This window comes from Pseudomassariella vexata, assembly GCF_002105095.1.
Source record: "Pseudomassariella vexata strain CBS 129021 chromosome Unknown BCR38scaffold_12, whole genome shotgun sequence".
Classification (NCBI taxonomy): Eukaryota; Fungi; Ascomycota; class Sordariomycetes; order Amphisphaeriales; family Pseudomassariaceae; genus Pseudomassariella; species Pseudomassariella vexata.
Window position 1 is genome coordinate 533,195 of NW_024467967.1, and position 25,982 is coordinate 559,176.

Here is a 25,982-nt window from a genome sequence, read left to right on the forward strand (position 1 = left end):
TCCTGAAGATCTAATAGTGATTGATACACCAGAGAATTCGAGGCACAGGATTCATAACCCTGCCAACTGGCTGCTGTAGCCAGAAGCGGAAAACAGCCGTTGGGGTTCAAAGGCTGGCGCGGTCCTACAGAATGCCGCCGACCCTACTCCCTCTGCCGTCGAAGTTCTCAGGGACGCCATTGTGCCACTTCACTCCTGAAAGGCATTGCGCTTTATCTACCTTAAATGCTCAACCTCAACAGCCTTCTCATCGCCGAAAATGCCACCAACGACACCATTCTCCTCGTCTGTCACACCGGCGTGACCGCCCTCAATTCCGATGGTAGTGTCCGAGAAGGCATCCGCGATATCCCTGTATGACGGGACAAAATTGAGTGCGAGAGGATATGTTAATGCTGCGACGAAGAAACACAGCGGCACCACCATAGACATCGGCGTGCCGTGCAAGTCGCCGGTGACACCCGTCAGGGGCGGAACCACCGCCCCACCGATGACACCGCCTACGATCCAGCCTGATCCTCGCTTTGTGTGGCGACCCAGCCCTCGCATGCCAAGGGCTACGATGGTTGGGAAGCAAATAGACTCGAAAAATAATGTGACATAGAGCATCGACATGCCTGTGAAGCCACGCTGGGTGATGGAGGGTGCGACGAAGACGACACACATTGACATGAAGCCCAGGAAAATCCAGCGCGGGCGGAAGTATCTCATGAGGAAGATGCCACAGGGCCGGCCCAATGCGAACGCTGCTTGGGCGCCGGCCAGGTATTTGGACCCGATACCCGAGCGGTATGCCATCGAGTCGTTCGGGTTCCAAGGTAGCACGTCGTCCACATAGTTGATGAAGTACCTAGAAATCCCGAAGGTTCAGCATGATGCCCAAATGCACAACTCCATCGTTTTCTGAACTCACCCAGCAATCGCGACTTGAGCGCCCACGTAGCAGAACTGGGAAAAGGCGGCATGGAACAGGCGGTATTGCTTCCAGAATGGCTGATCGTCGGCATTAGCATGCGACTCGTTGGCCTGGAACGCCATATCCGCATCCGTGATCTCTGGTATGACCGACAGCCAGAAAGCTATGGCGAGAATGAAGACGAATATAGCGATGGCCAAGTACACCCATTGCACGTTTCGCAGCGCCGTTTCCTCGTCGAAGACGAAAAACACGTACGACCCCAGCACGGGGGCGATGACGGTGCCGATGCCATTGAACGTGTGCGAGACGTTGATGCGGATCTCAGCGTATTTCGGTGGACCGCAGACCGTAATGTACGGGTTGGCGGCCGTTTCGAGCGAGCCTAGACCATTGCCGATGATGAAGATGGCGACGCAGAAGCCGGCGAAGGAACGGGCAAGAATGCAGGGCCAGGCGATAAGCGAGCCTACGCCGTAGAGGAATAGACCCCAGATGAAGGTTGCACGGTACCCATAGTGGCGGAGGATCCAGTTGGCGTGACCGAGGGCGGCGAGTGGGTAAGCACTTGTAGCAACATGGCCTGGTCAGCTTGGAGCCGGAGCTGGCTTCGGGTTTGTCACCCGCGAGGATTGCTTGCGGAATGGAGCAAAAGCGACTCACCCGAAGTACGCGGCTTGCAGGCCGCTGGAACGAGCTCTGCTGATTCCGAGTGTGTTTTGGAAATGCCTACGAGGATTCGGGTCAGCAATTCCTCTTGCATGATATGATTTGGGATTCTGAGCACTGGAGTAGGATCGGTGGCAAGGGTGATGTACTTGTTCAGCGTGTCCAGCAAGCCATAACTAAACCCCCACAGGAAGAACAGAACCGTCACCAAACAGATCGGGTAAAAAGATTCCCTGAGAGTAAGTTCCGCCGCCGGTGTCCGTTTATCGTCTTTGGATTTTAACGACCGCCTCTGCAGGAATTGCTTGAAGCCCATTTTCTATGGTGTTCGTGAGTTCGTAGAGATTAGAGTACAATGCCTACCATCCGCCGAGTTGGCGGACTTGTCGCTATTTTATACCTAATGCGATCGTCTAAACGTGTAACCGCATTAACCACCTGTTTGCATACACCCCCATTTGCAGGGTCTATGATACGTGACCCCATGGGGGTTACCCTATAGCTATAGATAAGATAGATAAGAGCTATAAAAGAGCTCTGCCAGGCCAGAATAGCTGACCTGGCATCCTTTCCCAATACAACAATTCACACCCCATATGCACTCGCATCAGTCTAACTAAATTAACCTAAATAATTCGTCCGTATTTATTATATATAGAACACACTTAATTTAAGGGTCCGAAGACTTAGATATATTCTTTCCAGCCCTCTTTTTAGGAGGGACCCTTCCTTCGAGAAAAGTGTCAATTTCTAACTACTTATCCGGTAAAATAGGCCGTATTCGTTTATTTCGCTTATCCTAGACTGTTTAGATCGTTAATAAGTTAACGAACACTTTATTCGGGTTATGCTCGACGGGCTAGCGTATATATAGAGCGTCTTTATCGAGGTCTTTATATAGTTACTCGTTTTCGATACGTAATTTAGTATTCTCGGCGGCCTAGAGTGTAAGGGCCTTACCCGACTTACCTACTAGGGTACGAATTTTACGAGATACCCCGCCCTCGGCTTTCTCTATCGACTATAGTTAGCTAGATAGCTACTACGCTTTCTAAGGAGTAAAAGAAACTAGAGGTAGTAATATATAAGGCGGAGATCTAGTATATAAGGCTCCGGGGGATTATAAGATACGTCGACTAGTCCTTCGGAGCTTAGGGGCTATATACTAGTCTTCCGTTAGCTAGATTTAATATTTTCCGTAGTAAAGGCTCTCTTTAAGGTACGTAGATATACTTCTAGTATACGTTACTTATAAATTAGGGCTATAGCCTTATAAGAAGCGTAAGCCCTAAGCTCTTAGTGGTAGTAAGTCTTTAAAGGTGAGAATAGCCCGATATCGTACGGCTAGAGATCGTTACTACAGTATAAGGGTAAATAAAGTACGGCGACTCTATTCGAGTAGGCTTTCTATATAAATTCGGTATAAACATATATCTAGTAGCCGTTGAGGATAAGGAGTCGCTATTCGGTATTTCATACGTAAGCGTTCGAGGAGGGTATAGAAGTCTCGGATCTTATTCGAATCGGACGCTCTAACTCGGCTAGCATCTACGACGCGCCTAATTTTAATACGTATCTATAGATAGCGGCTAACGAAGTAATCCACCTAGTGTTAGCCGAGTATATTATTATCCCCTTGAGTAAGGAGGATTCCGGTAGCAAAGTCGGCTATATAACACTTACTAGGAGCCCGTTCGTATAGTTCTTCGTATATGATCCAGTTCACGATAACCTCCTCCTGCACTAGAGTCAACTTTTGTTACCCGGAGGCCGCGTCGCGATGCGAACGACCGTGACGAATGCGGTAGGACAATATAGTCCCCTTGATACCGTACCGATGGGCTGCTACAGCCTGGGAAAAGCCCTGACGTACAAGCTCTTTAGCGCGTTTAATTCGCTGCTCAAAATCGTCCAGACTATTCTCTACTGGATCAGCCATTGTGTACGTAGCTAGGGAGAAATTGCGAGGTAAATTGAGAGACGTCGCGTTGTTGAGGCGTAGAATTTCCCTGCAAAAGGGGGGTGCATGCAAAAAGGTGGTCAATGCGGTTAGATGATCATCCTTGCTCCTTACAGTCTCAGCAGTCCTTTTACAATCGAATGGCACAGTCAAACAGGTTGTGACGACGAGATGGACATCCACTTTTCATGGGTTGTCCATACTCGTTCAGTGGGTCGGGAGGGGGGAGAAGGAGGGGGGAATATGGGGAAATTTTGCGGAGAGGCGGGGATCATGCCGAGGTACTTTGTATATCAAGAAAATACTCCAGTCCCTTGAGGCTTGGGCTCATAGATTCCTCATGTGTTTATCTAGGTAGTCAGGGACATTTGTTTGAAATCTCATCCACTGGGTGCGATTCCTTGCTCCTATTGCTATCTTATACGATGAGGGCCTAGGGAGGAAGGCTTGGGAGGTGCAACCCCAATAAGCTTTGGGTGCCCTCCAAGAGAGGAACTCGGAAGCGCTCAGTTATTCAAGGTTGCTTACGATGGCCCAGGGGGCATTATGCAGCGCAACGTTGACCGGCAGTCGTACCGGCTTTTGTTGAAGCACTTGCGTTTACAGGGCCAAGCAACTAGCACATCGGGCATCGGTACATAATATCGCACCAATGAGTTCAATTGCCCGGGGCAATAATCTCATGAATACCGAAATATGACTATCGTTATGAATGTATGAAATAAAATGCACAGAATGTCTCACGAAGGTTAATTCTCATCATCAATGGCATCTGATCAAGGCTGGCTGTATGCTACCCAATATAGTAGCACGTGTGAATCCTCCGCAGTAACGAAGACATGACTTAGTTATACTACGTCGTATTTAGCAGACTTTGTTGAACGGAGGCGAGAAACAAATTCAGATGACGAGTGTCCGCTGGTTGCTTTTAGCGAAATGTGTTATTCGAATGCGTGTTGAGGTTTGAAGCGAGGGAGAGTTCTAGTTGTCTAATCATCTAAACGACGTTCGGCTACACCAAGCCATTAGTTAAGAATTGCGAGTTCATTCAACTGTAAATGTGGGCCGTGCAAAGGATCACGATGTATTGAGCTGATCTCCCGTGTAAGCTTCGCTGCTGGCCGACTATAGGAAACACGTGCAAGTAGTTTTGGTGAAATTGCGCAACTACCTAACCAAACCATGTACATGCGCTGAACCGGGGAAAAAGTAATTTCCAGAGTGATATTTCAATTTTCTAAGCCGGGCTTGTCCGAGGCGTGCCACTCTTGGCTGAGGCGTGTCATTCTTGGCTGGCTGCAATATGGCCAATGACGTTGGTAAACAAATGTCCGTTCTCGGCCCACCATGTCGTGTATTGTGTGCAGTCGTACGCATGAGGATCAGCCTGGAGTCCCCCTGAAGATTATAGTACAAGGATTAGTGCATTCCTTGAACATGCAGTCTGTTGCAACTCTGAACCTTTCGTTTTACTCGTCCAGTGTAACTCCTCTAATCCGAACTTGGGTATTCGGTGACATCGGTTTCTGTTTGTTGCCCTGGGCACACCGCCTGTGTGCTGGGTGCAGCGCTTGGGCCAATTGCCCATAGATAGTCCTTCCGTAGCTGCAGCCATTAGTCACATATCCTGAAATTCAGCACCCGTAGTATTCATTTTAATTTGGAACGAGCAAAATATTGAAATGTTCCGGACTGGTCCCTGAAAATGGCTATACAGAGCCACAAAGGGGCAAAATCAGTTGCCCCAGTTATGAACCAAAGATGTGAGATAGCCCAGATACGATGATAGGCCTGGATCAGGCGATATTTCGAGTCCGTTTGTTCCGTCGATTTAAATGGAGTAGTCAGCACTTATGGTAGCAAGGTGAATCGCTACACAGGGAGAACTCTGAGTCACATTAGTCATGTCAGATAGCGGCTTTTCAACCACGCTGGTTTCGAGAGAGACTTTTTTTCTTCACCGTATAGATTCTCCTAAGCATGATGTGGATGGTGTATCATCCATTGAGACACAGTTCCATGCACCAAAGGGCAAGTGGAATATCCAGGTCTGATTGGTTCAGTAGAGACTCTCGGAAGGCTATATATAATCTTTGAGAATTATGCAGTGATGGAGCGACAGAGAGCTGAGCTATTTGGTGGCCCATTTAGCCCGTAGCTTCTCCAGTTTATGGGCCCTTTCAGGTAAATGTATCTATGCCTCTGTTTCCCTTCTAGCCTTGAATATATACTAATTGATCAGTGAGGAAAAGGAGGTCCCGGCTGCCCTCCTCGACCACTGGAGGAAGAGATGGCTCACCGGAGCAGAGCATCACGATCGCCAGCGACGCGCTATCGCTGAGGAACCGGAGGGCCCTTCGATGCAGATACCGAAAGGGGGCAAGTATTTCGGCCTGAACCGACTGGAGGCGTCTACGCTGTGCCAGATCAGGACGGAAAAAATAGGACTAGCAGCCTTCTTATTCAAGACAGGGGCTTTTGGCGTGTACTCGCCGCTATGCCGCTGTGGCGATGCCCCTGAGACGGCAGAGCACGTAATCCTCTTCTGCGGGCTGTTGGAAGGACCGAGGGAACGATTACGGGCCGCCATCGCACCACGGCCACTATACTCTCGCAGAGACCTCGCAACGGCAACAGGAGAACCAGTAGTTAGTGGGACTATTGTAAGATGGCTGCTAGGGACGGGTCGGACAGCTTCAAGGCCCAGATAGCATCGATCTTCTCAGGGGGGACTTTGTTGGTAGGTTGAGAACCAACGTAGTATGGTAGTGAACGCAACGCAGTCGCCAATAGGGCGAACCGACGACGCAGCGTATGTATTTAGTCCAGCCATTAGGGCACGGTTTGACATACGGGAGTACTAGTAGAGGTACCGGGGGCTTCGAGCCTACGGCGTATTTAATAATAATATATACTAATTTTGGTTTCATAGCTTGCAAATGACTTAAGACCGTTATGGTCGAAAGACCTCGCGCCCTAATGCAGTGTATATGTTGTAAGACCAACAAAATTTTGATTTAGATATCTTTCATTCCGACTCGGAGGAATCAACATATCCAAGGGATATTGTGATTGGGCATGCTGCTTTGTCATGGTCGCAGAGGGGCATTCGTATTATGCGCGAGATAGACGATGTGCCCACCTTGTAGAAATTTGGATTGGATGAACGAAATATTACAATGAACGACGTCTACTTTAGTTAGGTATCGTGTTTGAATAATGAGCTAGGCGATTCAGCCGCGTATGTCTTGTAGGGCTGACGGTTCAAAGACCGCAGGGCTGACATTCGGTCAAATTCAGCCTCAATACTTTGAAATAGCGGACTGCGTACGCACCTCGGCCTCGGTGAGCATGGGATATTGTGATGAGGAACATCAACGGCGAAGAGTCTCACCGAATTACTGTGACTGTATGTACAGAAGCCGGTTTGGATTACACTCGGTCTCGAAAATATGACATGCTCGACAGTCACTTCCCACTTCCTCTTAGCGTCTACTTAAGTGGTTTTGCTATGAATTAGTATATAAAGGAGCTACGGTGCGCGGCACTCCACCTCTGAGTTATCCTCCAACGAAAATGAGATTGACTAAATCTTCCCGCTTTGAGCAGGTTGGCGCTGTCCAGATTCACGAATTGCAGCGGGTTATCGAGTTCGACTCTGGATCTACCTCGCCATCCGTCGGCAGCGATACCGTCTTGCCAGCTGAACTGAATAAAATCGAGTCGCAGATGTGCATAGTCATCCTATGCATGAATGAAGAATTCAAGACGATCGAAGGAGTTCTGTCCGGGATCCCCCATGATTGCCTCATCATCTTCGTCTCGAATAGTGAACGCCGACCAGTCGACAGATATCAGGTTGAAGTCCGACTCACCCAAAGCTTCTGCAAAGATGCCAACCGACTCGCGCTCGCCATCCACCAGAAAGACAGGGATGTTGCCAAAGCTTTTGTGGCTACTGGTGCAGCCGAACTCGTCGACCGAGATGGGACAATTCACAATGGCAAGGGCGAAGCCATGGTCATTGGTATGGCGTTAGCAGCAATGACCAATCGTCGATATGTAGGCTTCGTCGACGCCGATAATTACATCCCCGGCTCTGTGACGGAATATTGCAAGGTTTTTGCAGCCGGTCTTCATCTCGCTGCTTCAACCAATGCCATGGTACGAGTTGCATGGAATTCAAAACCCAAGGAGCGCCATGGGCGCTGGATGTTCGACAAGAAGGGCCGCAGCTCCAGGGATATCAACGAGTGGCTCAACAATACACTGCAAGAACACTCGGGGTTTGGAACCGAAATCATCAAGACTGGCAATGCTGGTGAACATGCCATGCCTCTTGAGCTGGGGTTGAAGCTCAAATTTGCCGGCGGATTCGCAGTCGAGCCTTACGAACTCATCTATCTGCTCGAAAATGGCAATGGCCAAGCCGTAACCCAAGCCGAAAACCCACCCTTCGTTGGGGAGGTCCACATCCACCAAATAGAGACCCGAAACCCACACCTACATGATAACAAAGGAGAGGAACATGTGCAAAAGATGCGTTTCCAAGCCCTCAATATGCTATATCACTCCAATATCACCCCTGAGCCCATCCGCAATGCAATTCAAGACCTGATGGTTTCCGAAGAGGCGTTGGCAAAGGATCAAGAACCGGCAAAAGGGAATATCTACCCACAAATCGGGTCCTTGGACTTGTTGATGCTCTACGACATGCTGAACTCCGACGCAAAAAGCTTCCATCAGATCACAGGGGAGTCTTGCGCATGTTCATATTCATCGGCTTTGGGTCCCATCGACCGGGGTTCTATTCAGTCAACTTGAATCAAGGATTTTCCTACTCTCCAATCGGTTTATTTTACATGAATTCTTGTGACAGTTCCCAGGCTGGAGCTCTGCATATCGTCACGACACTTGGTTGGGTAAACTAGGAATCATAAGACATTCATTTGGTGCTTTCGACTGGAATTTGGCAGCTGGTTTGAAATGTGATAGCGAATAAAATGTGGTGGATACATGAACTGCTTAACTTCTCGTTTACATCACTTAGTTTGATAGACAAAAGCTACCCTTCATTTCATGGAAGGTCCTCAGTCTCGTCTCTTCTGGCATGCATGCCAAGAGTTGTAAATGGTTCAGAGACTGTTTTTTCGGTCATCTCATAGAACTTCTGGAACTCAGGGTCGGAGCTCGGCCAGAATAAAGGGGCTGATAACCATGACCACGCTTGCTAACACCAGCCAGCACTGCAACAATGCGACCGCAAGAAATCAAATGTCAGTAGCGCGATGGTAGCATAGGAGAACAGGGCTGTGGTAAAAGCCCCCCATGAGCACCGCTGCCTATTCCACACGCAAGCCTCGAGTCAACCCAGTCAATCTCACCATCTCCTTCCGTTGGGTTGATGGGTTGACTAGCCGGAAATGAGGTCATCGTCAACCCCGGCGCTATCCATCGAAACCAAGCTGTTCGCCGAGCCATTCGACCGCTGTATCGTTATTTTCGGCGTTGTCGAGCGTGAAGTAGCTAATTTTATCTCGGATTCCGTAGAATCCGGTGCCAAAGCCTCGCCTCGTCGCATACATGCGTCAACCCCTAAACCTTACAAAGCGGCCCATTCTGCGTCGGCAAGCCATCTGGATCCCTGACAGCCCACCCTTCGCTCCCCACCGTAGACGGCGCCCAAAACAGACTCCAGGGATCCCATTTCTTCTTAATTTCTAACAACCTCTCATACTTAGACCCAAAGAAACTCTTCTGCCAATCCGGCTCCTGCACATCGGCCTCGTTGATATACGCCCCTCCATCCGGCGTAGCCACCCTCCACTTATTCAGCGCCTCGTTCATCAACTCGTGCCCCCTGATAATCTGCTCCGGCGTCGCCTCGCCTCTAGAGCCTCCGTTATCGTACGCAGAGCCGATATCGAACATATCCGCGTGCATGACCGCACGCCGAAACGCGGGGTTCATCCCGTTCTGCCCCGGATACCCGGCTACTTCTTCGGTCGGTGCAACGTGGATCCCATGGAACATGTATCCCTGCTCCGTCGTCTCGCGGACGGCGCGCATGGTATCCTCCCATAGCTCGTCATCTTCCCAGTTGGCTCGTGGGAAAAGCCGTGAGCCAAAACGGGAGTTCCCTGGTACATCGCCCACGCCATCGCGTTTGGGGCCCCAGTTGGTGGAAGGGCCGGGCTCGGGATTGGTGACATTGATACCCATTTTGTTGAGCTCATTGAAAAGGGGCTGCATGAATTTCTTGACTTCCGTCTTGGATTTACCTGGGAACTCGAAGGTCCCGGTGAACTCTATGTTGCTAGCGTTGTTGAGGGCAGTGGCGTAGCTGTAAGCGGTGCCGTTGGCGTCGACAACGGAGAGGCCGAAGCGGTTATAGAGGTTGAAGCCGCGCCAGAAGAGGTCCCGATCTTGGAGGGTCAGGGGCAGTGTGATGTCATTCTCAGGAATGGTACTACTGTTCCGGTAGTTGAAGGCGAGAGTCGTGGCAGTTACCTCGAGGAACGGGAAAGCCTTGATGACAGCTGATGTCACGATGGCGAAAGTACCTGCGAGAACCTGTTAGAAGAACGAGTTGAAACAAGTTCTTGGGTTTTACTCACCAGGGCCTCCTCCACGAAGTGCATAAAACAAATCCGGGTTATTATTCAGGTCGGCAGTGACGAATTTCCCATCAGCCGTCACGGCCTGGATCGACAGCGGCTGGTCCGCTCCCAAGCCGTAGATGGAGCCGAGAATGGAATGTCCACCACCTGTCATCCAACCGCCGTAGGCGCCGACAGTGTATCCGTTGGGCACTACCAGGGTCATGTTATAGATATCCATGTAATCGTATGTTTCCCAGGCTTCTATGCCGGATGAGACCTTCGCTGCTACGCCCTTATATTTGTCGTGTGTATACTCTGGCAAGAATTCAAAACTCTTAAGGTAGTGGGTCCAAATACTGAGAGAGCCGGCGCCAGTGGACCTGCCAACCCAGTCATGGCCGGTATTCCTGAAGAATAATTATTAGCTTCACTACGAGCCGTGCTATTCTTTCTCAAGAGAAGTAGCTTACTTGACCACAAGCCGGATGTTCTTGTTCCTGGCAAAGTTGACAGCCATCTGTATATGCTTTACCGTCGTCGCATTGACGACATAGTCAGGAAATCCGCCCTGAGTGCAGTTACCTTTGGGTGTCAGAGTAGCGGGGCAGGTGCTGCCCTCGGGCCATTCGGTCAACACCGTGAGGGGATCATTGATGTAGAAACGGTTCGTCGAGGCGTTAAACACGATATAATTGCACTGAGCGGTATTATAGGATGGTGAGCTCGGGTAGCAGACTGCAGCAGGGGGCGCCGGTTTCAGGAGGACTCCGCCAAGTGAATTATTGAGTCGAGTCCACGCTTCGTCCGCTGGCCATTGCTCTGTTCCGGGGAAGACTCGGCACGCGGATGCCTCAGCGCCGGCGATAGGGGTTGACTTTTCGCCAAACGCAACATCCGGATTTTTGTCCACATCTTCGTCTTGGAGCTGGATAGACTCAAAGTCGAAGTTGTAGCAGGTGATTTTAGTGACACTGGCGAGCAACACCAGAGCCAGCGAGGACCTCATTGTGTCGGATATATGCCTGGTAAGAAACTGTGCTTAATCCCGTGGGACTAAAAGTCATCTCACATTGGAAGCTTCGAACAAACCTGTGTTATAATTATATATCCGGCAATAAAGAGCTTCCTCTACGGCCTGTCAGGCAGCAGCCTATTACCTCTTGACCGAAGCATGTCTGGATTAAAGTACGGGCTTACGGCTAACACGTTTCTAGAGTGGCTTCCACGGATAAATCCTTACGAATTATTGTTGCTGCTATGCAAGATGCAGATCCAGTCCACCGTATCCAACCCAATTACGTTGCCTTTTTAGCCACAAGCTGGCAATCCTCAGCCGTATGCGGTGTCCATGCAACGTCGATGCAATACTCGTGTGGCTAAATGGCAAGGCGGATATTCAAATCTTGATGAATCCCATATACAACGAGACGCTAAGAGGCCGCAAAGCCGACTGATCTGACATAGTACTCCAATGTGAATACCTCTGATGTAATTACCTGCACACAAGCAGACAGCCTTACATAGTACCTCAAAATTTTCATCCGATTCGCTATGGCCCATATCTATTACCTAATCAGCCGAATTGGTCGCTAACGGTGTTGCTGTATTCCTGATGCTTCCGGAGTGGTAGACCTTGAACAAGGAGGCAGTCCCTTCTGTTCTCACTTGTTCTTGCCAGGATTGCCACCAGGAGGATTCCACCTCTTCCCTTGTAATCTCCGATCATTCGGTCCCGAATTCGACAGCATAGGCCGGAACTCAATATGGTGTTCCTGTTACCTGAAAATGGACTATCCCAAGCCATCTCCAGCTCGAGGGCCTAAGGGGCCACTTGTAATCAGCAGCTAAGGCCTGGTCCAATCCGCCGCCGTAACAACGCAACCGCGGATGTCCCGACCAGAAGACACAGGACCATGATAATCCTCCAGCAGGTGTCGCCGAATTGTAACTGCGCTATCCTTGCTCACAGCCATTCGTGTGAACCAGGAATTTCTTCCATAGTTTGCGAGCCATGTGTCGCCCATACCCATATCCCAAGCCCGAGTCAAATGAACGATCACAATTGAGATTCTTTGAGCCTGCGGCTTCTACCCCATGCCGTTTCTCGCCCCATCATCATGTCGAAGTCGAGATTACCGGTATACTTGGCGAAAGCCCAGAAGCACTATTTCCCATTTTCCCCGGCTCTTGCGCGACAAGTGCGCAGGACTCCTTCGAGCATCGTGGCCCATCCGACAGACTGGAGCAACAAGTTCCCGCCAGGCATATCGCCGATGGCCTCCAGTTCTTCTTGTCCTTCGAAATCTCTACCAGCAATGGCGCGTTACAGCGGTAGTAGTAGCCCCCTGTCGGCGCCCAGTACGATGACGTGATGGCAGGTTGGATTGCGGCGGCCTGAACTGCGGCTGTGAGGGAGGCAATGAGGAATGTGATGACCAATGATTTGAACATTCTGGCGTCGTAGTTCATTGGTTGATGTGGGATGTGGTTGTAGTAGTAATGAGAATCACAACGACTCGGACTCGTGTTGTGCCAGAGGAAACAATGAGATGGCAACTCCCTCAAGTGACTGAGAAAAATCTAATCTTCACTTCATTCATCGATCAGTGCATGAGTCGCGCTCGGTATCACGACAGGGCAGCAACCCGTGCTCAATACGAATCCCTTCAAGGCAGAAGTTGTAATGAACGGCACGGTCAAAAAAGGGCGGCTGCATGAAGCATATGAAGGGCGCGCCACAGCTTACGCGTCCGGGAACCAAAGGGCTAGGGCATTAGCATTAAGGGCAAAAGATTTAAATACCCTGCACAACCATGTAAAGATCTATTTACCCTACAATTTTTCTGCCGCTTTTCTCTCCACATTTCCGCCATGCCTTCTGACTTCATGCCTCTGGAATTAGCATACGACTACTATTCCCCAGCTCAACATGACGTCGCTACCCCTATTATCTATTCCTATTGATGGACAAGAGTTCCTTGACCTTGATACTCTATCGCTTGCCCTCGACAATTGGGCTGTAAAGGAGAAATTCTCTTATCGGGTTGAGCGGCGAGATAAGACCCGTGGCTCCTGGGTGTGTGCCTCTGCGTTAAGCGGCTGTTTATGGCGCTGCCGAGCAACCTATTCCCCTAGTGAGGATATCTGGCAGATTCATATTCTCGAAACGGAGCATAGTTGTAGCGGAGCTGCAAGGCAAAAATTCTCTGCGTCTAAGAAAGACTGGTTAGACCGTATTGTCGCTGCCAATATTGCAGTAACACAGCAGACCCCCCCACAACAAATACTCGACCTCCTCCGTATCCAATTCGCTGAAGATATCGACTACAAGAGAGCTCAAGAGTGCCGGTTGCGACTACTCGACGGAGATATTGGCAAGCAACGACATAGCTTCCAGTTACTACCCGCTTATAAGGAGCTCTTAGAGACCATCTCTCCTGCTATCCATATCGACTTACTTCGAGACCGCCATCAACGTTTTGAACGAATATTCATTTGCCCTGCTGAGAGCCGCTCTACTTATACCCTTTGCCGACGTCTCCTCGTTATCGACGGAACCTTCTTAAAGGTCGTTTCATCCTTACTCTATTGCTTGCCGTCACGATCGATGCGAATGGCGAGACTATTATCTTGGCCTGGGCGGTAGTCGAGTCGGAAAATAAGTCTTCTTGGACATGGTTTTTACAGCACCTTCGTTGGGCTATCCCAGAGGTCTCAACAGAGCAGAGCACAGTTCTATCAGACCGAGATAAGGACTCCTTGACTCGGAGAAGGTCCTCGGCCCGTTAGCTACAGGGGCGTGGTGCTGTCATCATATTAAGGAGAATTTCACGGGAAAGTTCGGGAGAGGGCTTGCCTCTTTACTTTGGACTATCGCCCGAGCACCAACTCTAGCCCAATACGAGGCAGCTTTAGAGAAGCTTCGACAACAAAAGCCCGAAGCTGCGGCATATCTAGAGGCGGCAAACCCTTCGCTTTGGGCCGAGGCGCTATTCTCTGGGCGTCGATATGGCCACGATACAAGTAATATCGTCGAGTCGCAAAACGGAGTATTAAAGCTTAATCGGGAACTTCCAATTATTGCTCTCCTGGACTCAATATGGCACCGGGTTATGGAGAAGAGGGCGACAGCTACCCCATTCGTTGAAGGGAAATTACGAGAAGGGAGGCAATGGGCGTCTAGTAATCGTGCTCAGTTTTTGTCACCAACGGAAGCAAGAGTAGTACAGCCTGACGGCCTTATTTGCATTGTAAATTTGACAGCAGGGACATGTTCATGCCGTCGGTATCAAAGGAATGAAATCCCTTGCGGGCATGCCATTACCGTAATACTAGCAGGAGGGGACGGTATAACCCCTTATCTACCAGAATCTCTCTCTCCGACAGTTTGGGCTGCCACGTATAGTAGCCCGATGCCAGCTATCAACGTCTCTGAGCTCAAGCTCAAGCCAGAGGACCCTTGTAACCCTCCAATTACTAGAGTACCTCGAGGACGCCCTGTCAAATAGAGGATTCGAAAGGGGGATTCTCGCCGCCCTCCACAGAGCTCACAATCGCGATGCTCTAGTTGTGATGAGACTGGACATAATATGAGAAGGTGTCGACGCCCCCATGGATAGCTTGATAGGCCCGATCGGTGGGTCTGATGGATTGGGAAGGCGGTGGGAGGTCTGGGAAATTGCAGGGTAAATAGATCTTTACAGGGATTGTGCAGGGTATTTAAATCTTTTGCCCTTAGCATTAATGAACATGCGACGAGGGTCTATTCTAGTTTCAGGGGTCATCGCTTCCAATGGAGATCCACCGTCGGTTGCGACCCACTTGCTCTGGGACCCCTGCTTTCCCATAAATGGTGGAAGGCAGAGTATATGTAAATCAGACTGCAGAGAAACTATATTATTTGCCTACTTTTCAATTGGAAGTCGGCTATAGCTACTCTGGCCAGGTCCAGTTGCCACATATGCTATGCGGGTTTCTGTTCTCACGATGTTTGACAGCTCAACTTTAGATCCTTCTCTTAGCGTAAGAAAAGACTTATCTAGTCTCCAACTCTAGACACGGGGTAAAGGAGGACTCCCTACCTTGAAGCTCTAGAGACGAGACCGTTATTTCTAACTAGCCTAAGAGTAATAACGCTTGTTACATGGATAATAGACGGGGACACTCCTAGAGGGTGTATCCTATCGTCATATACACCCGTTCCCCTTATAGTAACGGGGACCTATACTTTCACAAAAGTCACGGTATGGCTACAGGTATGATACGTGACCCCAAGGGGGTTTACCCTGTAGCTATATATGAGATAGCATAAGGCGGCAAGGGTACTAGCCAGCCTAAACAGGTCCTCGACCAGCTAGTTAGCTAGCTAACCATGCTTTCCCAATACATAAACTTTACCCCCATATGCACTCACATCGCTTCACTCCATCTCATCTAATCTAAATGTGGAATTCTAGCTATGGGGTAAGCTGTGTTATCCGTAGGGAACCATTATCACCTGCTCCCGAAGCCTGGTTGAATATTAACTCAAGAGACTTTTTAGAGATGATGCTTCCGGGTGAATCTGCCAATTGGAGGTGCCACCGTGGCAATTATCCTGATTTTTGGAAGACACCGGTGCAAATTCCGCAGACTGGACAGTGACATCGAATTGGTGACTGGGAGTAGAAATGGGGCTGTGCTCGCAAAGGATATGTCTGTATACATACGTGATATAATGCCACTTCTCTACTGTTCATATGCATTTATCCTTGGCTGGAGGGAATTTTATCATGGTTTGAAGCTTCCAAAGAAGAAATCTCATTGACCCCTTGAAGGCAGTCCTCTCAATCTCAATCTCAACCTCCCAACATTGCCTATCTCTGGCATCTGTTCTCTCGCTCTTCTTACTCGTTTTGCACTCAAAGCACCAAGCCCGCCTTCTGCAACATCACGAGAACTCAAGATCGAAAGGGAGATATTAAACTACCGGACTTGCCCTATCTAGTGGTGCCATCACACAGACAAGCCATTCTCTTGAACCCTAGGCGGGCCCAAGTGGAATCTTGACCCTCTCAGTTATCCCTGCTTAATGGCGTAAGTCCTCCGATATGCTTCATCGACGTTCTCCAAGTAATATGTTCCAGGTGCCAGGGAGGCTACGTCGCCGACAGGCTTGAAGTTCTTGCACCCATAGGCTTTCAATCGAAGAGCACAGGCCTTGTGCAATAAAGTTAGTACATCTCTCCGAATAGATTGCATTCTCAGACCTCACCTCTTCGTACTCCTCGGTTGTCGAGATGTGTCGCTGCTTCAGACGATCCATTAAGTCGATCTTTTGGACCATGTTGGTGAGATCACCAGTAACTTTCAGGCCAAAGAGGGTGCTGGCAATGCCACTTCCATACTAATACGTCCATTCAGGTCAGTATCATCTCGTTAGGGCGGTTCAACAAACAAGAGTCCAGCATCCAGCTACTCACACCAAACATGCCTATGGTTTTGCCTTCGACGGCTGCAAGATCAATGTTGCTGATTAAACTGATGAGAGAGCAAAAGAGACTGCCAGTGTACATGTTGCCGCATAAGGAAGGTGCGGCAATACACGGCTCAACTCGTTGCTTGAACTGATCTTTCGTCACAGCTACGAGGGCTTTCTCCAGAGCTTTGTCTTTCAAGGATTCTTGGTAGTCCAGCTTGCGGAGCTCATCAGAAATGCCCTTCCAGTCAGCATCGTCGGTCGACCTTAGGCAGTCATTATACTTAAGTCGGCCGTATGACTTGCTAACCAGTTTGCAGTTGGGGGTATGAAACGCCATGTAGTCGAAGAGGTCAAGGACCTTGGACACATTCTTGGGTCCATCGCCATCAGACTTGCCTCTAGCGGCCTCAACACGCTGAAGCAGATTCTTGTAGCATCCATCCAATGCGCTGACGTAACATACAATAGGTTCGTGGCCGTTAACGATAGGGTATTCGACTTTGACGTCAGGCTTATAAAAATCATAAGCGCGAGTCATGTAGACACCTCTCAGGTTTGGGTCTAACGATAGCGGCGCATTTGGGCCGACGAGCATGGCGACACAGCCAGCGCCACTGGTTGGACGCGACGAAGCCTCTTTATAGAGAGCTATGTCGGATGCAACGACAATAGCGTCCCGACCGTCCCATGAACGAGAATCGACCCAATTTATGGCATTAAACAAGGCATTGGTGCCGCCAAAGCAGGCGTGGATGGCGTCAACTCCTTCCATACTTGTATCGCCGGATGGCTCAAACAGAGTCGTGAGAACGGACTTGACAGACTTGGCCTTGTCGATGAGGGATTCGGTGCCCACCTCCAGACGTCCAATAGAGTTGGGATCAATGTTGAACTTTTGGAGCAGAGAAGACACAGCCGTCAGGGCTAGAGAACAGATGTCTGCACGGATTGGTTAGACCTGCACGCTGATATTGCTGCGGAAACGCCTCGCGTTATCTGATGGTTTCCCTCAGAAGAGGCACAACGACACGGGACTTGCCTTCTCTATCGGTACAGTAATTCATGTACTGGAGGCCCAGTCCAATGGTGTACTTGCCAGCTGAAACGCCTTGGTACTTCTCGAAGAGGTATTGATCCAGCACTTTTCCAGTCAGAGACCTCAATGGAAGGAGAGGGAGGTATGGATGGTGGGGTTGGACGTGAATGGCTTTACCTGTGCTGGTACATAGATTTCCATGGCCTTGATGCCGACATTTTCAGGGTACACCATCGTGCGAGTGCTGTTCCGACTTGTGCGTTGCTCGCCAAGATGGTATGAAGACAAGTGTAAGAGAGGGAAAAGAGGTGGTGGGTGGCTTTAAGACTTGGACCTGAGTTGGACCCAAGTTCTACCGTCGGCTTGACTAACCTGATATGCTGACACAAATGAGAGGCCGCCTCTGAGCCCCCACTTCCCTTATTCACCTCCACCGCGGTCACATACGCTAGTGCCGTAACTTCCAGGGGGCCTCGTCGATTGAGCATCTAGGATATTTTGGCTGGAGGTTACTTTTCTAGCACTTTCTATTAGCAAGCTACTTCCGTAATCCGTACGGAGACTGACGATAAATAGCCCTCAGACCAATTTGAATGCATTAGCATGGAGTTACTTAGAATTATACGTTGTCATGTCTTCAGATCTTGTTCGGCCCCAAGGAGCCTATCTATCACCTAACTCCTTCATCCTTCAACATAAAAGAAACCACGTTTAACTCGTAATATGGACCTTACAGGACATAGATATCCCGATTCTGAAGTGGCCGGCTCATTCTCGTAGCCTGAACCCGATCAAGAATGTATGGGTCTGGATGAGAGATTGGATCTAGTCTCGAAACGATATTTAGAGCCTTTTAATCAGTTGCAGTGTTCTAAGAGGCGTGGTATGCAGTTCTTGAGTGGCTAGTCCAATTAGCCCACTTAATAATGAGCTAGTGATAGAGAAAAATGGAGATACTCGTTAAGCATCAAAACAGCGGTTTGACCCACTGCGAATGGACGTCTATTTTTGACCGATACTTTCAGACTTCACCATTTCACAGCAAATTTGTAAGTATCTCTTAAAAGTTTGAGTACAATGCTTAGAAGCATGTAACGAAACAGCTAGATTCGGCTTCGCAGCTGCAGCCAGTGCCAGAATTTGAAGACCTTTTGTCAATTATACTCATTACATTCGGGTTGGGCCAAGAATAATGTGTCCGCGATCACTTACAAACCCTATAGTACTTACAAACTGGCTGCACTTCCAACATGATGTAACGAAACCTCTAATAGTCTAGCTGCGTAAACCACTAAAGAGTCTGTAAGGATTTGTGCTAATAAGTAAGCCCACTTGGATATGTTGGACAACCAACATATCCTGCCCTGTAGGTCACGTGACCTGTCGGTCCTTTCCTTCCTCCGATGCGGGGTCCCGTGATCCTATCGTCTGTATCCACCTGGCCTGCCGACGGGCCTATAATGTTGGTTCAGGGCCAACGGTTCGTAACACTACAAGGGTGCGAAAGACTGGCAACTCTGGAAGACAGCGTTTCGCAAGCGTAAATAAGCTGCAAGTGTCGGGGAGTTCATCGATCCTGACGACGAAATCAGTTCGCCCCAGAGACCAGTCAAGCCAGTCCATCAAGAGTATCCATCAATCCGCAGAGGTCCATCTGATCGGATATCCAGCCTCTTCAACAGAGATATCCTACGACGGCCGAATCAGCTACAAACAAGACTAGGACAAATTTATCTGTACCGGCCGAGAATACAAGGAGCATATGAATTCCATGCGAGAGCTAATTAATTATGTCCAAACCTCTATATCCCTGACCATCCGGGAGATAAACCTACTACCGGGCGAGGCCCTAGAGGAATAGTACCAGGTGCTCGTAGCGGCCGGGAGAGTATAAGAACAACGACTTATAATTAACGCCTAAGCCGAATATCACACACACATATAGCAGCTATTAAAGATATGTATGAAGGTGGACGAGTAAGTGTACAAGTAAAATCACGGTCAAAAAGTCTCGAGTCCACTTGACTCCACTCCTTAACACGTCGCCTCAAACTGAATTTTTCACCTATCTACAGCTAATTATCAATCTATAATGACTTGAAATGAAGTATACCCTTAGAAAAGCTCTTACTCGCACTGTAACCGCAAGCTACGACAAAGGCCATCGGTATTTGATACGAAAAGGTAGGGGGACCCACTGGTTAGGTGAATCCCATTCAATTAGATACTATAACGTTGCGCACTGCTGCATTATAGCATCCTCTCCCCTAGGTGCACGCATCAGTATTATAAACTGGCTCGCGCTACTATAGCCGCCTTGCGTGCCATCGGCGTTAGTATTGGGATGTCGCTAGCCGATTCAAATACTCGCCCTCAAGAAATAAGACTAACACCAAGCACCTAAAACAAATCGGGCCATTTGCCTCACGCCATCGTAGCGGCCGACTTAAGGTCCTGACTGTGCGGCAGGCTCGACCAGTACCAGAATCATGAGGAAACCGGAATACCTAGAATTAGTTAGGGAGCCCTATCAAAAGCGGTGTGGGACAAAGTAGGCTATTTCCTGTGTCTTACTAACAAGACCGCCTTTAAGTGACAGAAACTACACTACTAGAACTCCCTACACGGTATTAAGTTGAACCTAAGGGCCATGGGCTAACGGATAGACTCTCATCCCTTCTCGAAGGGCAGAGAGGCATAGTTAACTAACCTTCTACCTTGGCTGATTTGCTAGCCGGCTCTGGTATTTCCTCGACTTGGTTAACAGACTAAATCACGCGATAATTCTCTCCGACAGGCCATTCGCCCGTCTCCCACCAGGCAAGCCAAAGCGGTCGAATGATAGTTGTAGCCTGATGGAGGTTGTCGAATGTGTTGAGCTGCAAATTCAACCTACTGGGAGAACTGCATGGCTATCTCGGCGAGGTAAACAAAGGGCTTCTGATTGGGATACCGAGCCCTGGAGACTTCGATAATGCTCGGTGGCTATCCGACATCCTGACTATTCTGTTTTGTCGCCAAAGGGTAGTCTTGGAATAATACCAGTAAACAAGTAGATTTTGAGTGAACGTAAAGAAAGACATGATATCACTTTGACCATCTACTAGTTATTATTGACACAATACTGAATTAACCAATTATATTCGTGTACCTTTCATGGAGCAACCCAAGTTCAGCCCACCAAAATCAATACCAGACCGACACTTCTACAATTGAACTCTGCTGCCAGAACTGACAATATCCCCGAACCATCTGCCACGCTATCTGGTTTGGGGACATAAACTGGGACGGGATGAGAATAAATGGCTTATAGCGATCTCTCAGGGCTGGGGAACCCCCGACCTTCATCGAGCATATCAAGGCTGGATTGCAGGTCCTGGAGGATGCGCCGAATTCCGTATTGATATTTTCTGGCTAAACAAATTCTTCTCTGCACCTGTCTACTCGCTTATTCTGTGCATACTCTTGAGGCTTGACACATTCTTTGCTGTCAAGTCCAGGGCCGAAGCCTGAAGTGTCACCTAGTTCCAATTATATGGCCTATACTTATTCCCCATCTCGGAACAACGCAGTGCTAACAAACTCACAGTGGCCAACCCGAAAGGACAACGGAATCTCGAAGCAACCAGCTACGCCAATCTAGCTGCTGCAAACTCCCTATCTCGGGTTGTTCTTACCCAAACAAGCATAAACTTGCATCTCGTGCAAGACCCGAGCCCTAGACTGTTACTACATTGTCCTATTCAGCCTCTTCAAATTATGGCAAGATCATGGCAGCGTCTGGTCGAACCGGATCACCATTGTTAGCTACACCTTCAAGAAGGTGCGCCTTGTTGGCTGCCACGGCGGCGCCGTTAACTATCCCATGAATCGAATTGGACTCATCGGTGGCAATCCGCCCGGTATGCAGAATGGGAGTAATGAAGCTGCCATGAGCAGTGTTACTGAACCGATGGCTCAGGAGAGGGAAGATCCACATAGCACCGGGGATATACTTGCTGGGAAACGGAAGATGAGGAATCCGTGGAGGGCTCCACAAATATCTTCACTGAGGATGAGAAGTTTCGTAGTAGGGCCAAATCTAGGATAACTGCAGCTGGTCAGCAGGCCTTGGAGGCAGAAACTGCTCATCCTTGGTCGTAAAATTGCTTCTGATTCTGCGGATGTGGGATCTAGCAATTTTCATTCCGCTCATACGAATCGATGGCGTGTTAAACCAGCTCATCGGCTCTCTCTGTAGCCCACTCACTTCATATGAATAGAAACAGACATAATCGAAGCAGTCGATAATATAGTTCTCGCGTTACCAACGCCTGACTAAGACTCCCTTGTAGTGAACTTTAGTAATGGATTGCTAGATGTAGTCAAAACCCTCGTCGAAGCGGTTCCATTGTGTCCTGGGCCATTCCTTCTTCTTTAACGCAAAATTGGCGATCTGGAGCTCTGTGGGAGGTGCCAGAACTCCAGGTGGTGAAGAGAGGCCGAAACTGGTGGCTACTCAGACTTGCAACTTCTCATTTTGTGCTTCCAAAGGTGTGCCAGGAAATCACGAATCCATTAGGCTAGGAAACTATGCTGGTCTGCCGTCTTCCGAGTGACTGTCTGTGCAGTCATGACATGTTGCAGAGCACGGGTTGCACAAATTCCTTTGCGATTTGAAAGAGCCAGGCACAAGTTGTGCAAACCCCTTAGCGCCTTCCCCGACCCGACAGCATGACAGTGTACACAAGTCTCTCGGCATGCTCTGGGTTTGTCAACTTTCAAAACTTCACATCATTATTTTTATCGTAACCCCAAGTATTACGTACGCATTGTCATCTGGAAAGGGCTGCTTAGATTTTCCGACACTCCATGCTGGCCACAACAGTGGTGTAGTGTCTATATTGTCTGCAGTATTCGCAGTTTCTGCGCGTACAGGCATGTTGACTGTCAAAAAGTCACATAAAAGTCCATCTTGGGCTGAAATACACGTACCCTTCGTCAAATGGACAGTCTAGCCCGAAGTTTCTGACACCGCTCGTCACCGCAGTGTGTGCCAAAGTCTACAGTCTCCGCGGGCCCCAAACATGTCGATTTTCGAATTTCGCATCGGCTTCCATCTTGGTCTTGAACGCACATTATTCTCATGATTCTCAACATCCTTTCTTGAAATTTCCGACATCCTACGTTGCGACAGTGTGCGCCAAAGTCTGCAATATATACAGGCTCCAGACGTGTCACCATTCGAAACTTCACACTACCTTTACCTTTGTATTCAAGAAATACACCCCTCATCATCCTCGACAATCCTTTTCTAAATTCTCGGCAACCCTCGTCACAGAGAATGGAGGAGCGTAACACCCAAGACGCTGCAATGGCGGAAGGCGCCCTCCTGGCCGATGCCACTGGACACGAAACAATCCCGCATCAGTCCCGAAGCAGCTCAACGACACCGGTTTCGCATCATCTCATGAGGACAAGTGTGGAGGACATTGATACCGAAGGCGCTCCCATTTCCGACACTGCCACGGCCGAAACAATCCCGCTTTCACCTCCGAACAAGGCGGCGATTCAAACCCCCGATCATATGTCAACTGAGATGGAGGAAAGCAACCAGCAAACCGAAATCATGTCAGATCGCGCCTCCTTGAGGAGTACCACCACACCCGAGATGATCCCACTGCCATCCCTGAAGATTGATGAGGACGAAGAGCAGTCCCCTGGCACACCATTCACGCAGCTAAACACTAATGATCTGCAGAGCATGGTTGATGTTAACATGGCTCCGCTTGAGGAGGGAGACCGCCGCAATGCAGCGGAGATCCAAAGATTCTATCAACTGGGCTCGAGACTTTGGACTACGGGAATGTTTGAGGAACTTGAGGATTGTATTAAGCAAGCTGACGGCAAACCATCCTTCATTGAAGTGCGCTGCCTTGATGCAAACTGGGCCATGAACTGGCAGGATTGGTCTCAAAAACCGCAAGACGGGTAAGTCTGCCGCATTTTTTTTAGTTGATCGAGGGCTTCCTGGACCTCAGCGTGAACACGAACACTATTGCTCAAAAGGCACGGAACTATCCGCCATGAGTCTGTCGAGTCACTGGTAGCTAATTCTATGTGTTAGAAAACCCCTCATCAGCTTCAGACTCTACCAAGAACTAGTATATAACTGCGCCGCTCCCGGTAATTCGGGACGATGTGCGGTTTACCTCGACTCTTTCACGAAGCAGGTTCCCAAGATGCCAAGTGGCGTTCTGGCTGCACAATACCATGAAGTGAAGAAAGCCTGGAACATCAGTATGGTTTGCCTTGAGCTCCGAGATCTCTTGGAGAAACTCCGCATCCCGGGCGGCAAAGATGGGAAGAAGGGCATTAGCAAGCTAATCTGCTTCGGTCTTGGTACGATGGAGGAAGATTTCGTCGACAAATTGGATCCCAAGCCGTGGAGATCCATGACCCAGCATGCTGCACTCATGACCATTGTAGACCTTCTAGAGGAGCGGCAGGGACACCGTATTCCCATTGTTGCGCAGGATCCTTGGTGAGTAATCCTTGAGTACATCTGTTTCCTTCACCAAGTATTCCCGAGAGAGAATATTCGCTTCCTGAAACATGAAATAATAATCCTCATTAAATAAATATCAAGGAGATTCACTAACACCTAGAATTACAGGTACACCGAAGATACCCGAGACATCCTAGAGTGCGATAACGTCGACGTTGCGGAGGGTTATGGCAGTCTGGCATTCACCCAGATCGACTCACAGACGCTTGTTTACAGCGTGAACCCTAGCGTCCCTGTGAAACAAATCATTGCGGACATCGCGAGACCTGCAATAATGATTTGTAATCGAATCAAACCCAGGTCTGAGGAGAAGACGGAGTGGGAACCAGTGCAGACTGGAGACACACCAACCAAGTACCTTGCCCCCTGGTGCGCGGATGAGGACTCGCCCCGAACTCGAGAGATGGCCCAGGAGTACAACACAATGAACTTCCCCGATTACGAAACTCCTGAGCCGCCTCGTTTTGGTGACTTGAAAGTCTACGTGCGCAAAGCCGATTTTGTGGCTGGCAACTTTCGCAAGTTGGAAAAGTCCGGCCGCGTTAAGATGGGCTTCGAGGCATAGCAGTGGATGTTTGGAATACGTCAGAAAGGGGTCATAGGAGGAAGGAGGACCTTCAATTTATCGTTGAAGTGCTCTTCTGAGTGGCCAGGAAATAAGTGCCAATTGTCTGGATAATGTAAAGTCTTCAGGAAATGGAATACGCGAATATTAACCTGTCTTTTACGTTCATTTTTTCGCTTCATTATCTGTGTGAGCTTCCCGACATACGTAGTTGTGTACACGGTTTACCGCACCCGACCTATGGGGGATTCGATTGGGATGTTCCCGAGGGCGCCTGCTGCCGCGTGGTCGTTTTTCCAAGCACCTTGACAACAGTACATTCGTCCTACGCAGCTTGTGCTTGGGTTGAATTCTGGTTGCACAAGCTGAATGAATAGTTGGAATAATCACGTGAAGCAAGACCCCTCAATTATCAGCGAGGCTGTCGGCAATAAGGTCACGATGACGGCGAAAAACGATATCTAAGTATGTTTCTCCTCGATTCAATATATATTATTATTAAATACGCCGTAGGCTCGAAGCCCCCGGTACCTCTACCAGTACTCCCATACGCCAAACCGTGCCCTAATGGCTGGACTAAATACATACGCTGCGTCGTCGGTTCGCCAATAGGGCGACTGCGTTGCGTTCACTACCATACTACGTTGGTTCTCAACCTACCAACAAAGTCCCCCCTGAGAAGATCGATGCTATCTGGGCCTTGAAGCTGTCCGACCCGTCCCTAGCAGCCATCTTACAATAGTCCCACTAACTACTGGTTCTCCTGTTGCCGTTGCGAGATCTCTGCGAGAGTATAGTGGCCGTGGTGCGATGGCGGCCCGTAATCGTTCCCTCGGTCCTTCCAACAGCCCGCAAAAGAGGATTACGTGCTCTGCCGTCTCAGGGGCGTCGCCACAGCGGCATAGCGGCGAGTACACGCCAAAAGCCCCTGTCTTGAATAAGAAGGCTGCTAGTCCTATTTTTTCCGTCCTGATCTGGCACAGCGTAGACGCCTCCAGTCGGTTCAGGCCGAAATACTTGCCCCCTTTCGGTATCTGCATCGAAGGGCCCTCCGGTTCCTCAGCGATAGCGCGTCGCTGGCGATCGTGATGCTCTGCTCCGGTGAGCCATCTCTTCCTCCAGTGGTCGAGGAGGGCAGCCGGGACCTCCTTTTCCTCACTCATCCACTCGGAGCCCCGGGCCTCCTTCTCCATAGTGTACCCTGCCGGTCGGAGTAGCTGCGACGCC

At 49.4% G+C, this 25,982-nt stretch overlaps 6 protein-coding genes across 6 annotated transcripts; 2 read left to right on the forward strand and 4 right to left on the reverse strand.

Moving 5' to 3' along the window:
- Nucleotides 1–216: 216 nt before the first annotated feature.
- On the reverse strand, nt 217–1,901 carry BCR38DRAFT_350483 (L-fucose-proton symporter; the record flags this gene model as incomplete). The annotated part of the gene is made up of 4 exons (XM_040856565.1): nt 217–850; nt 914–1,483; nt 1,580–1,645; nt 1,735–1,901. The coding sequence occupies 4 exons, from the start codon at nt 1,899–1,901 to the stop codon at nt 217–219; spliced, it is 1,437 nt and encodes a 478-aa protein (XP_040712488.1).
- Nucleotides 1,902–7,103: 5,202 nt separating this feature from the next.
- Nucleotides 7,104–8,369, forward strand: BCR38DRAFT_398132 (putative mannosyl-3-phosphoglycerate synthase; the record flags this gene model as incomplete). Its single annotated transcript, XM_040857685.1, has 1 exon — nt 7,104–8,369. Exon 1 carries the CDS (start codon nt 7,122–7,124, stop codon nt 8,367–8,369), a length of 1,248 nt encoding a protein of 415 aa, XP_040712489.1. The 5' UTR covers nt 7,104–7,121.
- A 771-nt stretch (nt 8,370–9,140) lies between these two features.
- BCR38DRAFT_350297 (uncharacterized protein) lies at nt 9,141–11,153 on the reverse strand (the record flags this gene model as incomplete). The annotated part of the gene is made up of 3 exons (XM_040856555.1): nt 9,141–10,108; nt 10,163–10,554; nt 10,618–11,153. 3 exons carry the CDS (start codon nt 11,151–11,153, stop codon nt 9,141–9,143), a joined length of 1,896 nt encoding a protein of 631 aa, XP_040712490.1.
- Nucleotides 11,154–12,106: 953 nt separating this feature from the next.
- On the reverse strand, nt 12,107–12,871 carry BCR38DRAFT_53024 (uncharacterized protein). The gene has a single exon (XM_040865446.1). It carries the CDS (start codon nt 12,614–12,616, stop codon nt 12,263–12,265), a length of 354 nt encoding a protein of 117 aa, XP_040712491.1. The 5' UTR covers nt 12,617–12,871; the 3' UTR covers nt 12,107–12,262.
- A 3,333-nt stretch (nt 12,872–16,204) lies between these two features.
- On the reverse strand, nt 16,205–17,877 carry BCR38DRAFT_460026 (hydroxymethylglutaryl-coenzyme A synthase C terminal-domain-containing protein; the record flags this gene model as incomplete). The annotated part of the gene is made up of 5 exons (XM_040862362.1): nt 16,205–16,345; nt 16,401–16,532; nt 16,609–17,546; nt 17,647–17,725; nt 17,821–17,877. The coding sequence occupies 5 exons, from the start codon at nt 17,875–17,877 to the stop codon at nt 16,205–16,207; spliced, it is 1,347 nt and encodes a 448-aa protein (XP_040712492.1).
- A 5,119-nt stretch (nt 17,878–22,996) lies between these two features.
- BCR38DRAFT_488248 (uncharacterized protein) lies at nt 22,997–24,755 on the forward strand (the record flags this gene model as incomplete). The annotated part of the gene is made up of 3 exons (XM_040864249.1): nt 22,997–23,613; nt 23,750–24,166; nt 24,299–24,755. The coding sequence occupies 3 exons, from the start codon at nt 22,997–22,999 to the stop codon at nt 24,753–24,755; spliced, it is 1,491 nt and encodes a 496-aa protein (XP_040712493.1).
- Between the last annotated feature and the right edge of the window lie 1,227 nt (nt 24,756–25,982).

Excerpts from the sequence above, each read along its gene's own strand:
- BCR38DRAFT_53024 (XM_040865446.1), bottom strand. The coding sequence starts at position 12,616 with ATGAACTACGACGCCAGAATGTTCAAATCATTGGTCATCACATTCCTC.